This window comes from Pollicipes pollicipes, unplaced genomic scaffold (assembly GCF_011947565.3).
Source record: "Pollicipes pollicipes isolate AB1234 unplaced genomic scaffold, Ppol_2.1 Scaffold_7261;HRSCAF=8764_pilon_pilon_pilon, whole genome shotgun sequence".
Classification (NCBI taxonomy): domain Eukaryota; kingdom Metazoa; phylum Arthropoda; class Thecostraca; order Pollicipedomorpha; family Pollicipedidae; genus Pollicipes; species Pollicipes pollicipes.
Window position 1 is genome coordinate 9,808,659 of NW_023597054.1, and position 27,613 is coordinate 9,836,271.

The 27,613-nt window shown below is 66.4% G+C and overlaps 1 protein-coding gene across 1 annotated transcript in view; it reads left to right on the forward strand.

The window, feature by feature from the left end:
- LOC119111880 (rho GTPase-activating protein 4) overlaps window positions 1–27,019 on the forward strand; it is a gene marked incomplete at its 3' end in the record, with an annotated part of 27,351 nt that extends 332 nt beyond the window's left edge. The window contains 8 exon segments of the mRNA XM_037235736.1: window positions 7,878–7,960; window positions 11,743–11,843; window positions 15,868–16,033; window positions 21,633–21,854; window positions 22,455–22,805; window positions 23,143–23,412; window positions 25,710–26,021; window positions 26,848–27,019. Coding sequence (XP_037091631.1) covers window positions 7,878–7,960; window positions 11,743–11,843; window positions 15,868–16,033; window positions 21,633–21,854; window positions 22,455–22,805; window positions 23,143–23,412; window positions 25,710–26,021; window positions 26,848–27,019 — 1,677 coding nt within the window.
- Window positions 27,020–27,613: the final 594 nt, after the last annotated feature.

The following is a 27,613-nucleotide window of genomic DNA, read 5'->3' on the forward strand; positions in this document are numbered from 1 at the left end:
CCGACGGCGTTCGGCGCGGCGTGATGTCCTTGGTGACGGCGACGCGCCGATGGCTGGGACGGAGTGGGCTGGCGCGCATCTCCGCTGGCCCGGGGCGGCACATTCCGGGCCGGCCGGCCGGACGGCGCTGGCCGTGCGTGCACAGCGAGCCGGGCCGGGGCGGCAGCAGCTTCTCACGAGGCACCGCCCGCGCGCGCGCGCGCGGTTCATCGCTCCGCAGCGGGCGGCGCCGTGTCGGCCGCCGCTCTGTTTGTCCGCAACTGGCGAGGTGGGCCGCGCGGCGGGCGGACAAAGGGCGGCGCTCTGCCCGGTCGGCGTCAATGGACCGCCCGCCGGCGGTCGGCCGGCCGGCGGGACGGACGGACGCGTGTGGCCTCTGCCTCTGGTGCCGCCTCGGTGTGGCCCGCTCTCGTCTCCCGCCCTCGCCGGCACCGGCACCGGTACCGAGCGCCGGACGCCGCCTTTGGCCCGCGACGCCGACCCTTCCCCGCTGCCTCAGCCGGCACCCTCCACGGCGGCATAATTAGCCGCCGGGCTAGCTCGGCACGCGCCCGAGCGCTCGGCTGTGGAGTCCGGGACGGGAGCAGGATGTACGTGCGGTTGTGAACCACCCTCGCGCCCAGCAGGGCCGGCCCACGTTCTCCAGAAGATGCCACACGTCCCACTGAGAAGACGATGTGATCCGATGGACGTCATGGATTTAGACAGCCGCCGGCCTCAAAAGCCCTGGTAACCAATCCATCAGGCGTGTTCTGTTGGTTCCCTGGGCAGAGTTCGTCCTAGTAGCAGTTGCGTGCGATGCCGCCTCCTTCGACCTTGGTGCGTAGGCTCGCCATCGCGAGCGCCGTCGGGGCCGCCGCCTCCCCGCGGCGGTGTCATCGGCGGCGACATCTGGCCCGCGTTACGACCCTGAGCGCGGCGGGGCTCAACGGCGGCGCTGCCACGCGTTTTAGGCAGTGGCGCCGGCAGCCAGGCGGCTGGACTCTGGCGCCGCCAGACTGTCGGCGTCGGCGGCCGAGGCGGGCCAGACAATCAGCCGCTGATGCCGCTAAACGAACGGCGCTTCCTGGGGCGCCCGGCATGGCCGTGAGTCGCACGGAGTGAGATGTCATCACCGCAGGTCCGGAGCGGCAGCTGGCGTCCGATGTCATGACACGATTAATACAACATTGGGTAATGAGATAGATTGGCGTGGCTATTGGGTTTGCGCGGGTACTATCCGTGGACGGGACTATTTCTCGGTAGCCGTGCGGGCCGATTGGTCGTTGCTCATCCTCAGATGAATCCTCGAGCGACAGTTTCAGGCGCCCCAGGTGAGGAGACCGGAGATTCCGCGGCGCAGATGAATCATGTACCGTACCCAGAGCGGGAGGCGAGCAGCGCCGCCAGGTCCCGCACAGCTCATCTCTCAGATTTGGGGCGGACGCTGTCCTCTGTGGCGCTGGCAGGGAAAGGTCACCTCCGCTCCAGAGCGATGGCTTCCATCAGGCCGCCGGTCAGCGCTGATGAACTGAGCAGAAGTCAGCGCTGATGAAGGGCGCTACCGCACCGAGCCGACCTCACCCTTTCGCGACGGCGACTGAGCGGCCGCCCAAGCAGCAGTACAAGGCTGCAAAGGCACCGCCCCAGGGGTCCGAAGCAATCCTTGGTGGAGGACGCTATTTGCGGCACCCTTTTGTCCTGAACAGCCTGTCCAAGAGTCTCTCCTCGCTTGATGTTCCTGTCGATCCCAACTAGCACGCGATTCAGCTCTACGTCCAGCACAGCGCGCGGCCCCAGCACTGTGCCGGTTCAGTAGACGCGACGCTAATGACGCAGCCGACGGTTGCGTTGATGGATGACGCGGCGGCCGGGGCCGGGCCGCGCCGTCTCCGTGCCACCGTCCGGCCGGCTGCCTGTGTCCGGGCACGCCATCGGCGGGAGGACCGGCCGATCGATGCCGGCTGTTTGTCGCCGTCAGAGTGGTCGAGGGTGCCGGTCGCTCGTTAGTGAGTCCCCCGGCGGCGTGCGGGCGGCGACACAGCGGCAGCCGGGTCGCACGCTGTCCGTCGCGCCGGCACGCCGCTGCCGGCGCGGGCGCCGCGCGCACGCTGCACGGCCGGCGGTGCACGGCTCCCGGCACGTCCCGCTGATCGAGTGCGGTGTAACGCTGGAGCCGCGTGCGCTTCCGGCACACGGAGAGGTCGTGGCTGGATGGTCGCGTCGAGTTTGTGATCCCCGGTGAGCTGGAGGTCATTTGTTGGGATCACCAGTCTTCGTCAGATCTTCCTTACTTCGGGAGTTCCCAGGTTTGAGTCCCAACTACCGACGCTTGACAGCTTCCGTAGGCCATGGGTCGTCATATTTGCTGCGGTTTCAATCCGCTCGTTTGCCCTATAAGACAGATGTCCGATTTGCGTTGTGCCGACTTGGGGGCGTCAGCGCCCCTCCTCCCCGCTCGCTGAGGCGTGGTATCTCACGCAGCGAGTTCCGGCCGCGTATGCCAGGTGATGGGATCTGTGGCCGGCTCAGAACTCAGATCTGTGGCGCCGCCGTGCCCGCGTTAACCCGGCTGCGCTGCGAGGGGGGGGGGGGAAGATGGCGTTCTGGCACGGTTCCCGCTGTCGGCCCGGTGGCATAGGCGCCCTCGGCTCCAGCCTCTTCGTACCGACGTCCTGGCGCGCGCACACGCGCTGCATAACATTTGCATGTACGATGCGCGCTGCATGAGACACAGTATAAGCCTTGTATACAACACGCACTGCGCAGCATGCTGCGTGAGCTTTCGTTGGGGTTGCAGTTCTCCAGCCGCTTTGTATCGTTGCATCCGGTGAGCGCTCAGCTGTGGCGAGTGTTCTGCTCAGCTGCGGCGAGTGGTCTGCTCAGCTGGGGCGAGTGGTCTGCTCAGCTGCGGCGAGTGGTCTGCTCAGCTGTGGCGAGTGGTCTGCTCAGCTGCGGCGAGTGGTCTGCTCAGCTGCGGCGAGTGGTCTGCTCAGCTGTGGCGAGTGGTCTGCTCAGCTGCGGCGAGTGGTCTGTTCAGCTGCGGCGAGTGGTCTGCTCAGCTGTGGCGAGTGGTCTGCTCAGCTGCAGCGAGTGGTCTGCTCAGCTGCGGCGAGTGGTCTGCTCAGCTGCGGCGAGTGGACGCCGCGGCGTCGCGTGCCACTAGTCGTCGTCCCTCATCCGCTGCACCCGACGGCGATGGGCACCTTCCAGCCGCCTCCGTTACAAACAATGCGGCGCGGCAGTTGTGGCGACCGCGAGGGACGTCGGGCCGTCGCCACCGCCACCGCCACGGCAGCCGTAGTACAGCGGCGGTACCTCGCGACGCCGGGTCGGGTGTCGGGCGGGACCGCGGCCTGCTGTCGGCCGGCCCTGTCGCTGGCGCTGCGGGGCGGGCGCTCGCTGCTGCCGGCGGGGCACTGGCCGCTCGGGGCGCGCAAAGCACCGGCCAAGACGCGGACGGAGCGGCGATGAGCTGCCGCCGGACTGTGTCCACAGCTGTAGCTCAAGGGCTGCGCCACGCAAGCAAGCCGCAGGTTTCAAACGTGCTTAATCCGCGATTCGGCCTCAAACTGTAGCTGTTCTGGGCTTGTCGGAGGTCGTGGTTTCCATTGAACGTTATGCATTCATTATGCTCATTCTGTTTGATTCCGCTGACTGCAACGAAGTCTTCGGAGAAGTCCGGAATCGATGTCCCATTATCCCGATAATAATCGTTTCATGTTTGAAAGACTAGTGAACTTCGTTCATTAGGGGAGCGCAGATGAAGCTGAAATAGTAATGAGCTCAATTCGTGCTTTCGCTTAGTCAAAGCCACAAACTGTATTTCATCGCGCAAGCTGATGAAGTCCCGAAGAATTTGAGAAAGTGTGCTGATTTGTGGCCCGATCTCTGCCTCGCAGTAACCTCAGAGCACTGAAATATGTAGTTTTCGTCCTTTGTCGCCAGATTTCAGACCGTCTTCACTATATTTACGAGGCGCTACATTGGCCGCCCATCGTCACGGGTCACCGACTCGCAACAACAATGGATAGCCCGCCCGGCTTTCTCAGCAAGCGTTGCTGCATTTAGCTATTGTGCCGAGCGTTTTAAGCTGCGACCCAAGGCCACGGCTCCGGTGCAGAATGCTGGACATTCGCCCGCCAGCCGCCACGATGGCCCGTGGTAACGGCGGCGGGGGCCTAATTGCGCCATTGACGTGATTGGGCGTCATTCAGCCGGGTGATGCGGCCGGTGAGGTCGGTAAGTGGCCGATCCCGGCCGCGCCCATGACCGACGAGGAGCCTCTCCCCTCCGTCCGACCTCCGCCGCTCTCCGCGCGCCGGATGGTGACGGATCGGCGGCCGGCTGGCGGCGGTCGGCGCCGGGAGAGCCGCGGCCTCCCCGTTCTCGCCGCGTTCCCCGCATGACTCGGTTACCCCCAGGCACGCCGGCGCCCCCCGCTTTCCAGCGACCGTGTCGGCGGCCCTTCCTTCCGCGTCTCTGGCGGCGGTAGCATGCTTGTGGCGTGGGCGGCACGTCTGCGGCAGTACCGGCGCGCCTGCGGCGGAACAGACGCGCCGAGTGCGGCGCTTCGCTCGCGGCTGCTGGGGCAGTGACGGATGGGAGCGCAGATCATTTGTATTTATGACGCGCCCGTGTCAGTCGCTCTGATTGGGTCTTTACTTATACCCCGCCTCAGCGTTAGCGGATGTAGCTTGTGTCAGGAGATGCTGGGAGACGAACCCGCAGCGTGTGACCTTGGCGGCCGGCAGGGTAATAATGTCCGTGTGTTTATTGTTTTATCGGGCGTCCGCGAGGCCTTTTGTGACGCGGCGGCGTCTGGCGCTCTCATCGGATGAGAGGTTTGTTTGTGTGACTGCATGGTCGGCCGTGGTGCCATGTTTCGTTTGGGAGTGTCCGCCCAGTAATCACACGGCCCGCCCGCCCGCCCCTGCTGACCGACCCCTCGCTCGTACCAAAGCCGGGCGGGGCGTTCGGCAGCCCCACACACTGCGCACATTCTTCGGGAGCCAAGGCAACTGGTCTGGACGAGGTTTATATGTGTCGGGTAGCTGTCTGCGTTTTTGGTCTGGGCTGCGTTGGTGGATTTGTTGCGCTGTTCTGCCGGCTAGGCTCCCAGGCGCGATCCGCGGTCACTCCGGGCCGGTCCGGGCCCGGGCCCGGCCACTGGCCGGTGTCCCGGGGCGGTGTTTTGTCGGCGCCTCCCCGCAGCTTGGGCTTCAGGCCGCCGCCGCTGCACCGGTGCCGTTTCGATGCGTCATCGCGCAGCGCTGCTTTTTCTCGCGGCCCCGCCGCCGCTTTTCGCAACAGATGTTTTGTCGTGACGCGGCGCGTGCATCGACCGTGTCAGCAGACATGCTCGCAAATCGTTCCACGAGCGGGCTATGTGGCTCACGTCCTCTCGAGTCTGCGGTGCGAGCTGCTTTGTTGTGGTTCGTTGGGAAGTGACGTGCTGCCCGACTTCTCCAGAGCCGGCAGCCATCTTGCATCCCCGTCTGTCCTGTCAAATCCCCTCCCCTGTGCCCGTCGGACTCCAAATGTCGTCACGCCAGGCATCGGGCGATCGCATATTGAGCCGAGCGTTCATCCCCGGCCTCCGTTGATTGGCCGGTGGAGCGGACGGTCTTGTCGTCCGACCGAATGACTCACGGGGGAGCCTGCCGCCGCCGCCGCCGCCGCCGTCGCCCCCGCCGCCAGCGACCAGCGGCCCAGCCGGCTCCGCGCCGCCAGGTTTTTGTGCCGGTCGTGTGTGTGAGAGCGGCGGACGACTGGTTAGATACGCCACGGTGCGCTACGACGGCGGTTACTGCCGCCGGCGCCAGCTCCGCATCGCCCGCTCGCCGAACACGGCCGGCGCGCTGTCCAGGCCGGCGCGTAAACACACCAGATATACGGCCGCCGGCTGCCGCGGCCCAGTCTAAACTCCGGCAAACACATCTGACGGTCGTCGCGGGGTCCCTGCGGGCCGCGCCGTGCCGGACACGGGCGCCGTTGTGTAGGGGAGGCGGTGGCAGCGGCGGCGGCGGCGCGGGTTGGTGTCAGCCGCGAGCGATCCGACACGAGCGTCGCTGGCTGTCGAGTGATTGGCGGTCGAGCGGAGCGGGGGGGGGGGGGGGGAAGGGGCGGCGACAGACACACCCCTGTTTAGGTGCCGACGGACGACGGAGTCGGCGGCGCTCCGCCGACAGATGGTCGGCCGACACCGACCCTGAGGCTGACACCGCCCGCGCTGCGCCGCGCGATGGGTCCCCCGGCGTCGCCTGCGCTGCCGCGGGGCGACGCTGACGGGCGGGCCGCGTCAGCTGGGGCGACGCCCACGCATTGTGCCGCAGCCAGCCGCCGGCATGGCGGACGATTCGGCCGCCGCCGAATCACGCAGGTCGTGTGTTGGGCCGGCGCCGAGTGGGCCGTGCGGAGCGCCCCTTGACGGACTGGCTCGCCGCGGGCGTCGGACGGCCCGCAGGCCTGCCGTGGGCTTGACATCAGGAGTGTGGACACGCCCGCACCCCCTGCCGCCGCCCCCGCCGCAATGTGTGGGGTCACGCCGTGAGCCCTAACTATCGGCCGTGCAGGCTGAACGACCCTCATTGGCAAGACAAATGGCCGCCTGCATGGACGGGGGTGTTTTAGGGAGACGGCTTGGAAATGCGGGCGGAGCCGACATTTGGCGCTGTACCCATACGCGTGAAAGGCGGCCCGGGCAGCAAAATCGTGCCACGTCCCCGCCGCTTAATGTTGTCATCACGGGTCAACAAATTATGATGGAAGCGGCCCATTTGTAATTTCGCGAGTGGGCTCTCGCCGCCCCCGCGCCGGCTCGAAAGCCTGGGATAGTCGTGCGCCGCACATCGACAGCGGGCCTGCCGGACCGCGGTGCCTCGGGCGCCGGACGGGCGCGGCGCGGGAGGGGGGGGGGGGGGAGGGACGCATGTGGTCCGATCTCATCTGACCCAGATGGGAGATAGCCCGTTCACCGCCTGCTGCATTGTAATGAGACCGTGTGCGGCCGGGCCGCTTGGCATTACCTGATCTGGCGAGTCGCGCTGCAGCAGCTTGATCTCTGCTGTCCCCCATCGCCAGAGGTCGCCCAAATCTGCATTCCATTCCCCCTATCTGTGTGCGTGTTCTCGATGGCGCCTGGCCCCATTACTGTTCAGCTGCGTTGGTGCGCTCCGGGGAGCGCTGCTCCGGTCCGTCGTCCTCCATCTGCCGCCGCCCTCCGCCTTCCGCCGTCCGTCGCCCTCGTCTCCCTGCCATTGGCTGCGGTGATTACCGACGCTGACGATCGGTTTGTTGTCACCTGGCGCTCGTTGGCGGCCCAACGGCCGTCACGGCGCCGCCGGCCGTGCGTGCGCGTGCACGTGCGCGCCGCCGGCCGCCGCCGCATGGCGCCGGCCGGGCCCACCGCACGGCGCCGCGCCCGGAGAAAACCGCCAGCCCGGACAGCACTCAGCCGTGGGAGCGCAGCTGGTCACGGCACCCGGCCGGCTGGCCGACGCCGAGTGAGGCCGTCCGCCGTGTGTAGACTGCGCTGTCGTCCGCCGTCAGCGTCGACCCCCCCCCCCCCCCCGCCCCCTCCCTGGCGGGGTGGGCGCTGGCCGGCCCGCTTCAAGTGGAAGGCTCGCCACGGGAGATAATTCGCCGCGTAGTTAATGCGGCCTGGGGCCCAAACGGGCATCGTGGATGGACCGCTCGGCGTACGCTGCATATGGAGTACAGGGCGGATGGGGGACTTGAACTGCGTGTCGACAGGCGTGATGGACGGCCGGGATGCCGTACATGGCCTGCAGAGGCGCGCTCGCTCGCTGGCGAGCTGCAGGCGTGGCCGGGTCGCTGACCCACCTGACCCGGGGCTGCCGGCCAACTGACTGACGCCCATTGCCTCTCTGTTTCAGATCTGAGGCTCCAGCTGAACGAGCAGCTGCGATGCCTGGACACGCGCGTGGACACGCAGACGGCCGTGGTCTCGGAGCTGCAGGTGAGGGCGGCGCCCGGTGCCGCGGCGTACCCTGTCTGCCGACAGCCACTCGACACGAGCCAGAGTGTCGGTGCTATCGAGTGATTGAGAGAGGAACCCGCAGCCGGATCTTATTTGGGTGCCCCCCCCCCCCCCTCCTCCCTCTCTCTCAACGGACGAGCGGGGTGCTGAGGACGATCCTACGGCCGTCGTCCTCACGCACGGCCTCTATCGCCCGTGGCGTCCAGTATGGGGTGTTTATAGATAGCGACGACAGCAGATAGGGGATATCACGGTCGCGGGATTGATGGTGCGGTGTCGACGACGTGCGCGGGTCATCAGCCCCCCCCCCCCCTCACCCGGGCCTTGCTCCTCCCCAAGACCTGGCCTGCCCCCCCCCCGTGAGACCTCGCCCGCTCCTCCCCGGGACCTGGCCCGCTCCGCCTCGGGACCTGGCCCGCTCCTCCCCGGGACCTGGCCCGCTCCTCCCCGGGACCTGGCCCCCTCCTCCCCGGGACCTGGCCCTCTCCTCCCCGAGACCGCGCCCGCTACTGACGGCTGGCGTCGCAGCCGGTTTGTTGTCTGGTCGACGTCCGTCCCCGGCGTCGGGTGGGACCTGCAACAAAAACGTCGACGCTCGACACGGGCCGGACGGCACTGACGGCTGGCGTCCCGCGGGAACCGGCCGGTCCGCCTCGTTGCCTGGCGCGCGACTTTTGCCGCGCTGTACGCGCGCCGGCGATTCGCGCGACACGCCCCGGGCGGAAGCGCGTCCGATAGATAGTGGCCGGCGTCAGCGGACGGCGGCCGGCCGCGGCGGCGCCGCCAGCCGACCGCTGCGGCGAGCGCGGCGCGGCGCGGCGTCTGCGGCCTCTCAGTTCGCCGCACTGCTGCCCGCGAGCGCCCTGACTCCGGGAATGTGACGTACGGCCTTACAATGCTGCGGCGGCAGTTGTGCACCGCGAGTCGGGCGGCGTCTCGCCCTCTCCCCCTCCCCCCCCCCCCCCCCCCCACCGCGACCCAGCGGTTTGGCCTCGCCGCAGCAGCCTGTCCTCCCGAGGCGGGTTCTGGACGGGTTGGCCGGCCGGCGTCCAGATGATATCGCGGACCAGTTGTATCCTTGCGGGGCGTGGCCGTCCTGTCAACAGCTCCCGTGTTGTGAAGGGCGTCTGTCGGACTCGCTCCGGCGCCGCCTTCGCGGATCACGCGCCGGCCCAATCGGCCCAAGGCGAGAACAATTGATCGTCGGTCTTTTTCTGCCAGGCTGTCCAACGAAACCGCCGTCGCGCTCGTTTGACCATTTGCCGTCCACGTCCAGATGTCTGGCACCCGTGGATGGCTCGATTGTTGTGAACCTGCGCGCGCGGAGAAAGGCCGGCGCGCGACCAGCTGTTGACCGCGCGAAACTGGCCAGACCGCGCTGCCCGTCGGCCGCAGATTCCGCGCCCTCTCGAAAGTGTGGGAAAGACGCCGCACTTTCCACACGCTGGCGGCAGGGTCGCTCGGAGGTGGCGGCCCCCGAAGACCGCGCTGCGCCATCCCGCTGAGCCGGCCGATACAACTGCGGGACGCTGCGTTGGCTCATCTCGTAAGGTGATGCCGCTATCAGCCGGCCGGGCCAGGCGGCGCGGCGGGGGGCAGCGGGGTCACCGGGTGCCCACCCCCACCGCCGCCGCCGCCGCCGCCGCTGCCGCCGCTGCCGCCGCCCGCCCGCCCGTCCGTCCGTCGGCGCGGCCCGCTGACAGACGGCTGTTCGCGGCGCCTTTCGTGTCTGCGGCAACCAGCTCTGTTGCTGTCCTATGGCAGCCAGCTCCGTTGCCGTCCGATGGCAGCCAGCTCCGTTGTTGTCTGATGGCAGCCAGCTCCGTTGCTGTCCGATGGCGGCCAATTCTGTTGCGATCCGATGGCAGCCAGTTGTATAGGGGAAACGTTGTATTAGTGTCTCCGGCTGGGTTCCTGGTTCCGGGTGCCTCGGCCTGTCGCGGCTGTGCTCCGTTGGCGTGCTGCGCCGCTGTGCACGTCGGTTGGAACAGAAACGCGCTGCGCGAGCGCCGCTGAGTTGCCGGCGAGCGCGCTGCGAAATCGTGGTCCGGTGCGGCCGTGCAAAAATCGCCGGCAGGAACACCGCCCGGGCAGCCTGGCGTGCGACACGCCCGTTCCGGGCGGCAGCTGGCGGAGTGGGGCGGGGCGGCGGCCGGCAGGACGGCAGCGTGGCCCACCGATCGGGCCGATCAGCCGCGCGGCATCGCCGAGTATCGGCCGCCGCTCGGAGCGGCGATACCGGACAGGCGCGGCGATAAGGTGGCGTCTAGCCGCATCGGTTCACCCGGGCCTCCCATGGACACGCTCACGACTGCAAGACCGCGCAATCAGCTCAGCTCAGCTCACGCCCACGCCTCTCGGAAACGCTGCCCCGCCGCTCTGGACCGGCTCGTAATGGTTTCCTCGTACTCGGCGACGCTGCACGGTGAAACCCCACGCCACCGGACCCGTTTACGACCGGGTGAGGGCTCGTTCTACGCGCTGGCTCGGTTGCGGAGAGCTTTTTATCTGCTCTGACCAGTACTCACGGTTGTTTACAGTCGAGCGGTGATCCTGTCTTAGCTCGAAAAGACAACTAGTGGGCGGTTACGGACAACGGCAGCAAGAGAGCTGTGCGCTGTTGTGCTCTCATCCGTTATACCCACAGGGTAACGGTTTTGCAGCGGCAGAACATGCTCCCACTCGATTTCCCCGGCCCATGTTTGCCCTCCGCCGCCGCTCAGGCGTCAGAGGAGGCCGTGCTGTGCCGCCGCCGCGCCGTCCACGCAGGCACGGGGCGGGGCCGCTGGCAGTGCGGGCTCACGCGTACGAGCCGTCAGAGCCGCCGCCGCGCCGTCCACGCGGGCGCGGGGCGGGGCCGCTGGCAATGCGGCCTCACGCCTACGAGCCCGCCAGAGCCACCGGTCGCAGCTCGGACCATTACTCATGCGTGGACGGTGGCCGGCGGACGCTGGCTGGGGCCGTCCGCGGGCCGTCCGTGTGCCGTGGAACCGCGTGGGTCTCGGCGTGACCGGGCGGCGAGCGATACCCGGGCGGATGGAGCGGCACAGAGTGACCGCCGCCAGGGACGCGCTTCCTATCGGCAGAGTACCTACCTGAGTTGCTACCTGGGACATCGCAAGTGCCTACGTCATTCCCAATCGGCCGTCCTTCAAACCGGAGAAACTGTTGTAACGCACTTTCCTCTGAAGTCATAGCCTGCAACTTGCGGACGGCGTTCGGTAGTGGGAACGCTACCTGGACGTGAGGGGATACGTCAAAGTTGCAGCGCGCGCCGGAACTGGGGAGCTAGCGGGTCACGTGTCGGACGTGCGTCCGGCGTTTTGTACCGGCTGTTGCATTGTTTTTACAGATAATTCGATGTTACTTCAACTATCGTGGGTGGGTTCTTACTGCAACGATGCGTGACACATTTTCTGATATCAGAAAAGCGGCATTTTGTGCGTGATTAAACAAGGCAGTGCGTCCGTTGGCGAGCCTCGGGTAGTGTGTCAGCGGCGCTAGCCGTGCTGGGCATCCTGTTCAGTCCGATACCATCCCTGTTTACTGCCTGGTGGATAGCGATGCGGGACGGGTTATCGGCCTATCAGATCTGATTCACACAATATCAGCAGCGCCCGGCGCCCGGATGGCCGGGCGTAATCCAGCTTCATCGTCCCGGCTTACCTGTGGACTTGGCCCGAAGTGCCGGCAATTGTGTGGTGCTCAGCGGGTGTGGGTGTGTGTATTTTTTTTGCTGACCACCGCCGTGTTTGTTTCAGGAATACTTCCGGCGTCGAGCGGAGGTCGAAATGGAGTACAGCAGGAATCTCGACAAACTGAACAAATCGCTGTCCCAGCGCCACAAGGATCTCAAACAAAAGTAAGTCGGTCGGCCGGCGCGCCGCTCGCGACGCCCGACAGCCGCGCGAGCCTGACGCCGGCCCGCCGCACGCCAGGACGCAGTGCGGTGATCAGCCGGTGACATTGTACCATGGTCTGGACGTGAGCGCCAGCAGTGCCGTGACTCGAACAGTCCCGTTGGCCTATTATCGGCCTGGGTCAGGCGGTGCCGGCGCCACTCGGCCTGATTAGCGGCGCTCTTCACGTGGTGCCGAGCCCGACTTTCGCGCTGTTTGCGTGGTGCCGAGCGGACCACGCTCCCCGCTGGACAGGGCGTGGCCGTGGCGACATCAGCCTCCGAACACACCTCAGCCTGATGGGTGCCGCGCACGCCTGGGCGATGGCGGCCTGCTCGACGGCCGGACCGCCAGCCGTGCCGCAGACTGGGCCGCTGGGGCGCCGGCGCTGCTCCCACGGGCCCGGCGGCGGCGGGGCCTGGCCGGGCCGCCGGTTCAGGTGCGGCGCCGCCCGTAGCGGCCCGGCTGAAGCGGGCGTGACCGGCCAGCCGGCAGCAGCGAGCGGCGCCGTCCGTCAGGCGGCGACCCGGGTGCGGCGCGTGAGAGCGCGCCAGTCACGTCACCCGTCACGGCGCGGTGCCGGCGTTTGCGCCGGACCGGTCTCACGCGCGCCGCCGCTGCCGCCGGCGCCCCTGACCCAATGGGCCGGCCCGTTATGGCGTCTGCGTGCACTGCTCTGGCGGCGGGCGGGGCGCGTGCCATCGCACTGATCCGTCCCAGCCCCATCCGCCCCGCCCTCGAGCCAGGTCGGCGCGAACAACATTGCGGCAGCGGCGCGTGTCCGGCACCGGCAGCCGAATGCTGGGCCTGTCAGTCAGCTGGCGCCGGCACAGGCTGTGTCCTGTGTCAGCGGCGGGCGCCACGCGGCGCCGCCGGCCGACCTGTTCCGCGTGAACGCCTTGTCGCGCGGCTCTGCCCGTGGCGAGACAGACGGAGCTCGAAGCTTCGCGCGGGGCCGCGGGACTGGCGCGCGGTCGGCCTCTGTCGTCGGTGGTGCGCCGGCCAGCGAGCTCTCTGCGCTTGTCGGGCAGTCCACCCCTCCGCCCGCTGTTCGGTCGGTAGGGCGTGGCGGTGGTCTGTGGCCGCCCTCTCGGCCGTCGGCTGTTATCGCGCATCACGCCCCGCCGCTTGCCCAACGCGAAGCTCGCCTATCTGGCTGCGGTGAGATCGCTGGTGGCGGCGACGCTCGGATGCCCCGGCGGCGGCCACGCTCCAGGGCACCGGCGACGGCCGGCACCTCTAATGGTGGGCTCCGGCCTGGCAGCCGAGCAGCACCCGGGCCTGGCCGGAGAGCCGCCAGTGGTGCTTACTGTACGTCAGGTGCGACCTGGAGATGTCCGGGAGGTTCAGCCCTGACACCTAACACCAGTCATTTGGATGTGCTGCCAGCGCCCGAGCCCAGCGTCTGTACAGGACCCCGAGGAGCGTCAGCAGCGTCTGTACAGGACCCCGAGGAGCGTCAGCAGCGTCTGTACAGGACCCCGAGGAGCGTCAGCAGCGTCTGTACAGGACCCCGAGGAGCGTCAGCAGCGTCTGTACAGGACCCCGAGGAGCGTCAGCAGCGTCTGTACAGGACCCCGAGGAGCGTCAGCAGCGTCTGTACAGGACCCCGAGGAGCGTCAGCAGCGTCTGTACAGGACCCCGAGGAGCGTCAGCAGCGGACGATACGGACCGCTGCTCCCCCGTCACGGGACGGCCCGGTCCTCCAGCTGCTCCACTCTTGGTACACTGGATCCCCTGTTCACCTTTAGCGCGTCATGCGTGCGCGGCGGCGGGGGAGATAACGCCCACCCGTCACCCCTCCCGTGCGATCGGCGCCGGTGACTCAGCGGCGGCCCTGGCGTCATTGTTGTACCCACGTGAACAGACTGGTGTGTGGCGTGAAGGGCGCTAGCACGGGCACAGGCTGGGCGGCGCTGGGCGCAGTCGCCGATGGTGTACTGAACGGGCCGGTGTTGCCCTGGCCGTGCTGCCTGGCGCTTGTTTTGAACCGTCTCCTGACATCAAGGTCGACCGTTTTGCCGTGTTCCGTCTTCCGCCGTTGCTGTCAGCGTGCGGGGTTGTGATCCAATCGACTTAATCAGTTATTTACGTCCTGAGCTAATTACTTATTCTGTCGAAGGGTAATTAAATCATCACCTTTCTGTTTTAAGTCAGGCCAACTGTCAACTACTTGTGAGTCGTGCGGAAGACAGGATATGAGTTTTCCGTTACGTTATCTTAGTTTGTTTTTGACGTGCTCTTGTAACGCCTTAATTTGATCGCCTTTGTGGATGCGATTTGAGAAAAGGGAAGTGGCGGACAAGGAGACCACAGAAAAAAGCGCGTAATTCCGGCGTGATCTTCAGTTAGGTGGGACTTGTGATGCTTATATGAAACCATAACACGTTCAAACGCCGCGTGATTTTCTCTGCCGCTGAGCGCTTTCTAGTGTATTTTCGATGAAAAGCCAATCCATATGACATCGCTACTATATTGACGCAGAATAATCCTAAACGGTGATGCATGATGCATCATCTTCAAAGCCTACAGAAATAAACGTGCCTCGCACGAGCTGAAAGCAGTTGCTCAGTAACTGCATCGAACAGTCCCGACAGACCGTTGGGCGGCTGCCGAGCCCACCAAACGACCCCGCGACAGTGACCGGCTGTGTCGGCTGATGTCGGCTGCTGAGCCCACCAAACGACCCCACGACAGTGACCGGCTGTGTCGGCTGATGCCGGCTGCCGAGCCCACCAGACGACCCCGCGACAGTGACCGGCTGTGTCGGCTGATGCCGGCGCCCGAGGCCACGTGAGATGGTGTCGACCCAGTCAACTCCCCGGAATGTTAATTAGCACGTGGTGTCCGGCGCGCGCGTCCTTCGCCCGAACAGAAGCCGCCGGACCACATCGGGCGACACTCGATAGGCAGCTGGCGGTCTGGTCCCGCGAACAATTAGCCACCCGGGCCTGCTCGCTGGAACCGGCGGAATGGGCGGCGGGTGGGAGCGCCACGCCGCGGCGGGGCCGGCGGCTGTGCTGTGCTCTGCTGTGACGGACGCCCCGCATGCGAACTGGAGCCGCACTGCAGACCGAGTAAGCCGTGCGCGCGGCTCCCCGGCACTCGCCGGCCTCATCGGCAGAGCGGAGGCTTGGGGGAGGGGGGGGGGGGGGGGGGAGGTTCAGCGCGTCGCCCGAATGTGCCGTGTTTGAACCCTGGCCTGACCATTCGTGGTCGCACGTGGGCATCTCGCCGCCGCCGCCGCCGCCGCCACCCGCCTGGCGCGTGCCGGTCCCCAGGGTGGCGGCGCTAGTGGCAGGCGAGCGGTCGGTCGCGCCCGCTGCGGCCGGCGCGGCGGGGCCCAGGCCCAGGGTCAGGGTCAGGGTCAGGCGGCGGACGACGGCGAGCGGCGCAGTACCCGATAGCCGGCCAGATAGACGCCGAAGTCGGCAGAGGTCGCTGGAGGTTAGCTGGCATTCGGCGTCCGACCGGTCAGCCAGTCAGCTTCGGGGCACTGAAGCTGCGAGCTGCTGGAGGGGAATAGCGTTAATGTATGTATGAAGTGCCGGATATGTAAGCAGGCATGCTCGTTCCAGGCTGACGAGGCGGAGCTTTATCTGTATATAAAACATATATATATATATATATATATATGTATATATGTAAATATATATGATATGTATGTGTGTATGTATGCATGTATGGCAGTGTGGCGCACGCCGATGTGTTGGGCATTTATGTCATCGATATTGTACGCCGTTCATTTACTTCGAGGCCACCCCGGTGAGCCTACCCCTCAAAATGAGAAGCGATTGCAGCTGATCTGTGGTAGCTCCGAGCCTCGCTGCTCACCTGAGCTTGCGAGTCGTCCCAGCGGACGTGCACACGTGCTGGCGGTGCTGCCGGCCGCGCTGTACTCTGCACCGCCCCGACGCTGAGCATCTGGGGCGCCTGAGCGGCCGCACTCACCGATGCCGGGCTGACGCTCCCCCTTCTCTCGGGCAGGCGGGAGCAGATGCACCTGTTCTCCTCCTACTCGTGCTGGCAGCTGCTGATGAACCAGACGCGCCAGGAGTCGCGCGACCGCGCCGTCCTCAGCGACGTCTACGCCAACGTCATCACCAACAAGCTGTCCCGCATCAGCGACGACCTGCAGCGCATCTACAAGCGGGTGAGTGGGGCCGGACATTGGTCGGTGACCTCAGTACGACGGAGCGGACTGAGCGCTCCTGACGGCTGCACTCAGGGCGATAGAGCACTGCGTGCTGGTGGCCACGGCGTAGGCCAGGAATTGTGGGTGGTTTCTGACGCATGAGAGCCTGCCGACTTTATTGATACCGTCCTCGTAGATGCGGACCCGGCAGGCGGTGTTCCCGGGCGGGTCTCGGCCGGCCGGAGCGATCACGTCCAGCGGCTGACCCATCTGCCGAGCTGGACGCGCTGCAGAGGCGCCGCCGGCACAGGGCAGCATTCAACGGCCCGCCGCCGCCACATGTGTGGCCTGCATTCACGAGTCATATCCTGGCGACCCGACGGGGCGTGAGTGATGGCGGCCGCTCGCCGCGCGCCCCCGGCATAAAACAGCGGCCGGCTAACGCGGATGTAATTTCGAGGCCTGCACGTGCCTCGGCTGTGTGGGGTCGCTGACGGGAGGGGGCTGTGACCTCGGCCGGCGCGGCACGGTCGACCTCGTCTGGCGCAGGCGATCGGGGCCGGGTTAAAAGTCAGGCGAGGTATCATTGTCGAGGGTAGTTGGGATGATAAGTGGAGCGGCATGGGCCGATGAAGTTTCTTCCAGTCATTACGTTGTTTTGAATGCTTGCGGCCCCTGGCTTATAATCAGCCTGATTCTCAGGTAATTTAGTGACCGATGGCCACCGGTTGACATATGACTGGTTGCTCGGCGGCTTTGTTTCGCTTCCTGACTGCCGCCGCCTATAGTCCCAGTCGGCATGATAATGCGAGCACGTCACTGGCGGCCCTGGCAATAGGTCAGAAGTGGCCGGTGGTTGTCACGCTGCGGTGTGTTGCGGCGTCATTGGGCGGAGCTGGTGCCATCGTTCACCTCCGTCCCATGCGGCGCTGGCACCGCTGTCAACACCTGTGGCAATCGTCCGTGCACGTACCCCGCACTATGTGTGCCGCCGGCCGGCCTCGCCAGCCAGGCGGGTCCGCTCGACGCCACTTGTTCGCGCCCGTTCGTGTAGGGCCCGTCAGTCAGTGGCGCCTTGGTGGCACGCATCGCCCGTCCGTGTAGAGCCCGTCAGTCAGTGGCGCCTTGGTGGCACGCATCGCCCGTCCGTGTAGGGCCCGTCAGTCAGTGGCGCCCTGGTGGCACGCATCGGCCGTCCGTGTAGGGCCCGTCAGTCAGTGGCGCCCTGGTGGCACGCATCGGCCGTCCGTGCAGGGCCCGTCAGTCAGTGGCGCCCTGGTGGCACGCATCGGCCGTCCGTGCAGGGCCCGTCAGTCAGTGGCGCCCTGGTGGCACGCATCGGCCGTCCGCTCCCCGCCACGGGAGCACGCCGGCGGCCGCCGCGAGAGCGGGCGCCGCCCGACCACCGGTAATCACAGCACGGACGGGACGGCCGGGCTCTGGATGCCGTACTCTGCACAACTGAAGGTGCCGCCGCTCTGGCGGTGCGGCGGCCCGCCCACGACCGCTGCCGCCTTACCGCCGCTGGTCACCGCCCGACGGCCGTCCCAACCTCCCGCTGGCCGCGTGACGCCGCCTGCTTTCCAATCATCTCCGATGATTTCCAATCTCTGGGCGTGCGGCTGGCTGCGGAAAGGCGTGCGCAGTTTCGAGATCTCCAGCGGCGGTTTTTGTGCCGGGCGCCCGCGGCCGGACGGTGAGCGGGCGGTCGGCTGGCCGGCACTGCGCCGTCGTGACCGGCGATGCCGCCACCGACCTCAATAGCTACCAGTTCGAGGCTCCCCGCCCGTTTTTTGTGGGGACCGCTCGGCTCATCGACGCCGCTCTGCTGGGCTGCGCGGGACCCGAAATGCCGCTCTGCTGGGCTGCGCGGGACCCAAGATGCCGCTCTGCGGGGCGGGGCGGGACCCAAGATGCCGCTCTGCGGGGCTGCGCGGGACCCGAGATGCCGCGCTGCGGGGCTGCGCGGGACCCGAGATGCCGCTCTGCGGGGCTGCGCGCAGCCTAACATACACTCGAGATGCCGCCGCACTGTTGTCTGAAATTCATTAGAGACGTGAGGCGGTGATGACTAATCTCTGGATCGGAGGTTGCGCGCGGGCCACCTGGTCGGCCTCCTCGCGCCTGCAGCGCGTCCGCCTAATGATAGCCGGCCGGGTCCGGCGGCGGTGCCCGAGCCGGGCCGGCCTTGTTCGGCGCCGGTCCGGCGTCCAGAGTGGACCGCGACCTGTACCGCCGCACAGCTAAATGACGACCGGAGGCTGGGACCGACACAGCGCCGGCGGAGGGCCATTACGCTCGCTGACGGCGGCGGCTGACCGGGCCGACGAGCTAGGCGCGGAGACTGGAACCCGACTCGACGCGCACCCCCTGATGCGGTGATGGTCGCACGCCTTTGTCTCTGCTCAGGTCGTGGACGGGTGAGCCGCTGGCGCTCGGCCCCGATCGTCCCGCGCATCGACTCCGTGCCTTATCGCTGCCGCCCGGCGGCCCAGCTGTCGCCCGGCCGACGGTCCGTGACCTGGCGCGGCTTGTGGAGCTCACCGACCGTGGTCGTGCTCCGGGGCCCCGTGACCGCGCCGTCGGGAGAGCAGGCGCTGAGTTTGTTGGACGTGCTGTGTGATCTCGTCGTTGGACGTGTTGGAATTGTCAAGCGATCCCGTGTCGGGACCGTCGGAGGCTTGTGTCTCGACCGTCGGCTGTCGCGATGTCTGGCTGCCGGACGGGCGCTCTAACCCCTGCCGGGTCTGGCCTGTCTGACCTGTCCCTCGTGCTGATGGGTGGCCCGCACGCCGCCAGCGTACCGACGGACGACTACAACAAAGCCGGCGCTGGGCGCGAGCGCTCGGCGTGGCGTGATGGCCGGCGGCGCGGCGGCGCCCTTGTGCCATCAGAAGGTCGCGACAGCAGCGGGGCCCGGACCGGCTCAGCAGGTGCCGCCTCGTCGCCGCCGCCGCCGCCGCCGCCGCCGCCGCCGGCGGCGGCGACGGCAAGCTGGACAGGCCAACCGGCGCTCCCACGGAAGGCGGCACTGCCACACGTTTGGCTGGAGTGCTTGCTCGGCGGAGCCCCGGACGGCTGTGGAGGGCACTGGGCGGGGGAGAGGTCGCATCGCTCCTGGTAGTGCCATGCCGAAATGAAGCCAGGCGCTATTTGTTGACATTTCCACTCCGCAACGTGTTGCTTTGTTTGCTGTACTCAGCCGAAGAGCCGCTGCGTGTGCTCCGCTGATGGCCTCCTCTGCCTGTTTGTGACCAGCACCACCTAACGATGTTGCTCAGGTCGACTTGAGAGGCGCTACAAAACGCTTAAAAGCCGTGTGTCCGGAGTGTGGGATTGACAGATGGCTGAGCGCCAGATCACGGCCGTCCACCGTCACCTCTGCCGGGATTACGGTCTGCCGCCGGCAGCCGCTCAAATCTGGGCCAGCGAGGCCAAACAGGGCGGTCTAATCGGTTCGGCACACATCGCCCCGCCGCGGGGATCGTTGGAGCCGCGGCCGGCCTGGCTACGGCCGGATTGGCCGGTACGGCCTCTGCACCCGCCGGGCGTGCCGGCGCCGCTGTCCTGCCGACTTGCGGCGCTCGCCGCCGCTAATGGATGAGGTGGCGCACCGGGCCGTGGCCAGTGTTTGCGCCTGACCTCCAACCGGAGGCGCGGCTGTCGGCTGCGGGTCGCTGTCTGCGCGGCAGATCGGACCGACGTCAGCCGGCGGCAGCTGCAGCGCTGCCCGGCACCCGGGCGGCGCCTGTGCCGCGGGCCCCAGCTGCCGCCGGCCGGGACCGGCTGTCCATGCCGGGCGGCAGCACCGGCCGGCCGGCTGGCCGCCTGTTGCAGCTGCTCGCCGCGGCCGGCAGCGCCATGTTTACTCTGGTGCCGCCGCGCCGGCCCCGGTTCCGGGCGCGCGCTGCCGTGTCACGCGCCCTCTCGCTGGCGCCGCCGCCGCCGCTCGGCCGACCGCCGCGGGTTCAACGCCTCCCGGGCGCCGCCGCCGCCGGCCATCGCTCACGCACGGCTGGGCGTGTTGTGTGTGTGTGTGTGTGTGTGTGTGCGTGCGTGCGTGCGTGCGTGCGTGCGTGCGTGCGTGCGTGCGTGCGTGCGTGCGTGCGTGCGTGCGTGTGTGTGTGTGTGTCGGCTCCGACGCGCCTGCGCCGTGTTTGCACCGGAAGGCGGAAGTTTGGCAGCGGCTCACAGCGGCGGCACTGTATGGCCGCCGGCTGAATGGATGCGTTGGGCGCTCCCCACCCCCTCCCCCCGCCCACCTTGGCTGGGGTAGCACCGGTGGGCCGGGCGGGCCGGCGGACAAGTCTGTCGGCTTGACTGAGCTGTGGCGCTGCGTGGGGCGCCTGGACGTCCGACGAGTTACGCACAGTTCCTTGAAGTGCGCGTATTCCGAGCGATGAGGATGGCCGGACCTACGAAGTCGTGAGATCAAGCCCAAGCTGGGGCAGCCGATATGCATTTCCAGAGCACATACGGCCGTGCCTAGGTCTATATCGGTATTTCTCATCGTCTCCTCTTGCCTCGCTGGATGGCTCAGATTGCCCACCAGGAATCCGCCCGCGTGAAGGCTGCGGCGCTAGTAGACCCGGCTCGAGCGCCGGAAATAGCGCAGCGGGTGCGTATATGAAGGTATCGCTTGCCGTCACGCCGGACATTTATGTCCCCGTCTTGAAGCAGGCAGAGGGGAGTGTTTCGGCGCTGGATGTCGGTTCTGTCCATGCCTTGGTGTTGCACCCGGGTCAGATTCTTGGCCTGAAGTCCGCTAGTTATGGTGACCGTTGCTCCAGGGAAACGAGGCCTTTCCAGTATCTCCGCAACCGGGAAACTTGAGCCGGATCAAAGGAACCTTACATCGAGTATCTGGGTGATCCGCCGTCCCGGCATCTGTACTCTCTTCCCTGTCCCGGACCGGAAACGTGGCAGCTCTGCTCGCCGTTTATGGTTTATGGCCGCGCCGAGCCGGCCTGGTCTCGCCCCTATATCTTCCGGCCATAAACACTGGCTGTGTATATGTGCTGTTGCGCAGCGCGCCGGCGGAGGCTGTGCGTCCGTTGTCAGACGTCGGCCGTCCGGAGCCAACCTATCCGCGCCGGCGTTGGCTGTGCGTCCGTTGTCAGACGTCGGCCCTCCGGAGCCAACCTATCCGCGCCGGCGGCGGCTGTGCGTCCGTTGTCAGGCGTCGGCCGTCCGGAGCCAACCTACCCGCGCCGGCGGCGGCTGTGCGTCCGTTGTCAGGCGTCGGCCGTCCGGAGCCAACCTGTCCGCGCCGGCCGCGGCGGCGGCTGTTTTGGGAAACGGGACCACCGACGCGTGTTTATGCCAAGTGGGACCGGGCAAACGACTCGTGGGGGCAGCAGAACAGATGGCCCGGCGGCCGTGCGGTGCTAATGCGGTCATGTGGGTGCCGACGGGTCGGCGCGGTTTGTTTTGGTCTGCGGCCGTTGCGCCGGTGCCGGCGCCGGGCGTGTTGACCTCGCACGCTGAGTGGCCGGCCGGTGGCCTCCCGCGCCGGCCGGCCGACTGCAAGTGATGACGGCGTTTGATCGGTGCGTGCTGGCCTGTCGTGACTGTCGCGCCGCTCGCGTGCGCTGTGACGCGTCGCTCCCATCGGCAGTGTCGTCAGACCTGCGCCGAGTCACACGAGGAGCTGCTCAAGGTGCTGCACGAGTTGCAGGTGTCCACCAAGACGTACAACATGTACTATACGCAGTTCAGCAACGCTGAAAACAAGCTGCAGTACGTGGAGAACCAGAAGGGCAAGCTGGAACTCAACATCCCCAAGGAAAAACTGGAGAAGTCGCGCAAGTTCCGACTCGTCGAGAAGGAAATCCTCAAGGTGAGCGCACTGGCGGCGCGGTCTCAGCCGCGCCGCCGACTGAATACTCCTGGCGCGCAGGCCCGGAGCGGTCATCACGTGTTCGAACCAATGTGTCTGGTAACGACGACTGGGGCGGCGGGCGACGGGCGCGGGCCGACCGGATGTCCCGGTGCGCCGCCGCGGGGGCTGATGGCCGACGTCGTCGACGGCTCGCTCGCCGCTCCGCGATAAAGGCCGACAGCTGCGCCGGGCGTCGATAGTGACTGAGTGATGAGCTGGGGCCACCGCTGCCGCCGTCTCTCCCCCGCCGGCCGGTGGAGGGCTGGGGCCGCCGCCCCTCCCCCCCCCCCTCCGCCGCCGCCGTCTCTTCCCCGCCGGCCGGTGGAGGGCTGGGGTCGCCGCCGCCGCCGCCGGTCCGCTCGATATCGGCCCGTATTGGCTCAATCGGCCGGCCACGTGGCCGCCGCCAGCGCCGTTGCGGCGACCAAGCCGGCCCGCTGTCGATTGTCGGCCGGCTTGAGCCGCCACGGCGGGCTGTCGTTAGCGTCGCTCCATTGCACTATTGCTGGCCCTCTCCGCCTGCCAGCCGCACTGACGAGCCCGGCCCGTCCTTCACAGCGGCGCAACAAGTACCAGGACACGCGGCTTAAGGCTCTGCAGGCGCGCAACGACTTCCTGCTAAGCCTGGAGGCGGCCAACGCGGCCGTGCACCGGTACTTCGCCGATGACCTGTCCGACATCATGGACTGCATGGACGTGGGCTTCCACACGGGGCTGGCACGTGCGCTGCTCATGACGATCGGCGCGCAGGAGTGTGTGACGGCCGGTCAGAAGGCGGGCGCCGACGGTCTGCACAAGACCATCAGCTGCCTCGACTCGCGGCTCGACAAGCAGAAGTTCATCGAGGCCAACAACAACCCGTTCATGCTGCCCAAGAAGTTCGAGTTCATGCCTCACCGCGGAGATCTGGTTGGTATTGAGGCTGACCAGTGGCATCAGGCAGAGAGTTGACAGAATGTGTAGACGACCAAGTTTTGTTTATGATAGGGCTGGAGTTTGGTACGATTATTAAAACGATCGAGAATTATGTGTTTTGCTGGTTTTCCAGCTGGAAAGCACTCTGGAAGTGCTCAACGGGTTGTCATAAACATATCGGTAATTTGCTCAATAGCCTAGCGCATCACCTAGCGAGTGTCGCGGCGTCACCGTGGCCTACGCAGCGCCGTGCCTGCTCTGTCAGCTGACTGACCCATCTGGTGAGGCCGAGCCCCACCTTCGAGCTGACCCGGCCGGCGCCCGCTCGCAGACGAGCCGGTACGAGGTGGACCCCGAGATCAAAGAGGAGACTCAGCTGCGCTACGACGCGCTCTGCCGGCGCATCACCTCGCTGCGCACTTCCACCGAGGAGGTGTGGAAGACCATGGAGACGGCCGAGCGCTCGCTGCTGGAGATGGTGGCCACCGACGAGCTGGACGTGCGCGCGCTGTTCCGGCCGACCGGGCCGCCGCGGCCGCCCGAGACCGTGCTGGCCAAGCTGCGCGCCGACCACCAGGAGACGGAGACGTTCTACATGTCGGTACGGACGCGTGAGCACGCGCGCCGCGGGCCGAGATGGACTGCTGCGGGCTGTGGGCGGGGAGGGGTCGGGCCGGGGGATGGGGCAGCCGCGTGGTGGGGGGATACTCACGGAGGGATACTCACCGAGGGATACGCGCGGAGGGATACTCGCGGAGGGATACGCGCGGAGGGATACTCGCCGAGGGGTACTCACGGAGGGATACGCGCGGAGGGATACTCGCGGAGGGATACTCGCGGAGGGATACGCGCGGAGGGATACTCGCCGAGGGGTACTCACGGAGGGATACGCGCGGAGGGATACTCGCGGAGGGGTACTCACGGAGGGATGCTATATACTCGGAGGTTGCGCTGAATTGTAGGTGTACCACCTAGAGATGCAGTGGACAGCTGTACATGTACACACATGTGAGCGCGCACTGCAGACTACCCGGGCGTTGAAGCTCCACCCCTCGGTACTGCGCGCCGGGGTGTAATGGCGACGTGCGGTTACACACTTAACAAACACTGGTGCGGCGTTGCAGTTTCTTGTGTGGGTACGTCCTGTGGCATGACGAGCGTGAATTCCTAACGCGACCAAACACGCCGCGTCCCGGCTGCTCGTACGCCGGCGGGGTCGCACGAGCCATCGCTTCAACCAGGCGCCGTAATAGAGCCACGGCTCCAGGTGTCGGACCGTCCGCTAATTGCTGGCCTGTTGCGGCGGGCGCGGATGACAAATTTGCCCCGGGTGGTGGTCAGACATACACGCGACGGGCGGACGAATGCGGCCGGTGTCGGTTAGGTGATTGATTGATGGCTCGCTTAGGCCCATTGCCGTAGTTGGCCGTAAAAACGGCACGAATTGGCGCGCTCCCAGCTGGCTGTCGGCTCAGTGGGTCCGTTGTGCCTTGTTAGAGATCGGCGTGGAATGTTTGGTCCGGCGAAGTCAGACACAGCGGCGCGCCCTTTTAAGTCAGATGTCAGATACGCCAGCTGTGCCCGTAGTAAGATAATTGCTTCAGGAATGCCCACTCAGAGGCAGCTGGTAATATATGCAATTTGAAAGAGCTGCTTTCTATTGAACCGCATGCCATCGCAGCCCGACCCCGCTCTGTCCTGCCTCGAGCGCCGTGGGCGCCACACAGGCGGGCGGCCCAGCACCCTCGGCCCGGACCGCCGTCGCAGATCAGCCGATCAGTCGTGACTGCGGCACCGTGACGTCACGTCCGCGCCCAGTGTCGGCGGTGACTGGCCGTGTCCGACTCGGTCACGGCGGCGGCACCGGCGGCGGACGCGGAGCGCTGCGAGGGGCCGGCGGTGACTGGCGCCGGCGGGGACCGATCGGGTAGTCTTCGGTCGTGACACGTAGCGGACCGCGCCGGCTGCCGGGCGCCAAGGGCACGCCGCGGTTGGCTGCCGGTCACCCCCGAACCGCCGGGAGCCCGCCGGGCGGGATCAGATCGCACTGACTCACTGACTCGTAAACCTGTTCAGGCGCTACCGATGGAGCCCAATGGCTTTCCTTGTGTGTTGCGTCTCTTTCTCCGTCCCCCTGCACGCCCTCTCCGTCCCTCTGCACGCCCTCTCCGTCCCTTGCACGCTCTCTCCGACCCTCCATACGCCGTCTCCGTCCTTCTGTACGCCCTCTCCGTCCCTCTGCACGCCACTGTACGTCTGGCCTCTCTGTCGCTCTGTCCTCTTTTCGTCCTTCTACCTGTTCTTCGTTTGTGCTTCCGTCTGTTCTGTCTGTTCTTCTGTCTGTTCTTCCATCCGTTTCCCGTCTATCCCACGGTCCAGCCTTCCGTCCAACATTCTGTCCGTCCTTCTTACAGTTCAGCTTTCTGTCCCCCGGGATATTTGTCCGTCCGTCGCACCTTTGTCCGCTCCTCTGTCCATCCCTCAGTACGTCGCCCCGTCCGTCTCCCTGTCCGTCTCCCCGTCCGTCTCCCCGTCCGTCTCCCCGTCCGTCTCCCCGTCCGCCTCCCCGTCCGTCTCCCCGTCCGTTTCCCGGTCCGTTTCCCCGTCCGTCTCCCCGCCTGTCCGTCTCACCTTTGTCCGCTCCTCTGTCTATCCCTCAGTACGTCTCCCCGTGCGTCTCCCTGTCCGTCTCCCTGTCCGTCTCCCCGTCCGTCTCCTCGTCCGTCTCCTCGTCCGTCTCCTCGTCCGTCTCCTCGTCCGTCTCCTCGTCCGTCTCCTCGTCCGTCTTCCCGCCCGTCTCCTCGTCCGTCTTCCCGCCCGTCTCCCCGCCCGTCCGTCTCCGCGCGTGTTATGCGCTCGCTCGGCCAGCGGCCGGTCTGACCTGCCGTCCCCCGGCAGAAATTCGCCGACTACGTGGGCGAGTCGAACCTGATCGCGCGGCTCCAGGCCAAGTACGAGGTGCTGCGCTCGGGCCTGGGCGAGCACACCACACAGCTGAACCGGCTGAGCCGCAGCATCTGCGAAAAGCCGCGCCGCAAACGGATCGGCCGCGCGCCGGCCTGCGGCCAGCCGCGCCTCTTCGGCGGCAGCCTCGAGGAGTACCTGGAGCTCAGCGGACAGGAGATCCCACTGATTGTCCGCTCCAGCGTGCGCGTCATCAATCTGTTCGGTCTGCACCACCAGGGCATCTTCCGCGTGTCCGGCTCGCAGGTGGGCGGCGTCATCACCTAGTTGGTTCGGTGGAGCGGTGTAGGGGGCGTGTCGCAGATCAGGGCTCGCGGAGCATCACCGGGAGAGGTACTGAAGGCGCCCGGTTTTGACGGCTGCGTTGTGCTCTCAACGTGCTCCCTGCTGGACACGTATCAATTGCTGGGCTAGCATGATGACTCATTCTGCCATTTTATATCACTGATGATGATGGTGATGATGATGGTGATCATGAGCATCATCATGATGATGGTGGTGATGATAGTGATTGTGATTATGAACTCACAAGTGAGGCCATGGATAGATACTTGCCCCAGGTGATGCGGGCTTCCCACCTTTGGTATTGCGAAAGGCGCTTAGATACTTGATGACACGACATGCGCGTCTCTCCACTCTCCTTCGTAAAGCTCACACGACTTGCTCCGATGTCAGCGCTACCCGACCTACGCGCACGTGAATGCTTTCTTCGTAAACGTTTGTAGAAAATTCCTATTGAAGTAAGCCGACGTAAGACATCTGCTTTCGTAACCTGCATTGAATGCCATCGAGCTTCACTCTTTGAATCTCTGTACGTATCGATGTGGAAGTGAATTAAGTTCAGATGATCTCTGAGAATCGACTTATATCTTTGTTTTACGAGCAGAAACGCGCAACCTTTCAAATCCACCCAGCGTACGATCAACGCGGCGCTCAATCGCCTGTCGACCTGATCTGTCGGCGCTCACTGCCGGCGATCGATCAAAGTCTCCCAGTCCGGCCGGTGGCGCGACGGAGCCCGCCCGCGCCGTCAGTGTTGCATCACAACCCGCCGCTCGCCCCGCCGCCACAGGTGGAGATCAACAACTTCCGCGACAGCTTCGAGCGTGGCGAGGACCCGCTGGCGGACGTGACGGACGCCTCCGACATCAACTCGGTGGCCGGCGTGCTGAAGCTGTACCTGCGCGAGCTGCGCGAACCCTTCTTTCCGACGTTGTACTTCGACCAGTTCATGGAGATAGCGCGTGAGTGGCGCCGGCCGGCCGCAGCCGGCGGATGTGTGGCGCCCGGCCGGCGCGCCGCCAGCCGGACGGCACGACCCCTTGACCGGGACCAGGGCGGACGCGCGCCCGGAGACGGCTGGGGTGCAGCCGGAGGCGGCTGGTGTTATCCGCCAGGCGCGCGCCTCGGGCTGCTGCCCGTCCGCCCACGCTGTCCGCTTGCTTGCACGGGTGGTGTGGTCGCGTCTGTTTGCCCTGTGATCTGCAGACATGTGCTGTTTTGGGAGACGCTGGGGAAAACAGCTCCTGATCTCTGAATCCTGAGTACTGGCGCCGGCTCCGTCCGGACTCGGCCCCGAGCAGGCCCACGCTGGCAGCGGCGGTGTCGCCAGCCCAGGGTAGCTCAAGTGTGGGACCGATCACGCAGGTCGGCGTAGTTGGCCGTCTCCCGTGTGCACTGTCGCCTCGCGCCACGGCTGCTGTGCTGTGAACGCATACACATGCATCCTGCCATGTCATGCTGGGATCTCCTGCCGTGTCCTACTGCGATTGGTCCCCCGCCGCCGGGCGGGGCCACAGCCGCGGATGTGATTGGGTCTCTCTCTCTCTCTCTCTCTC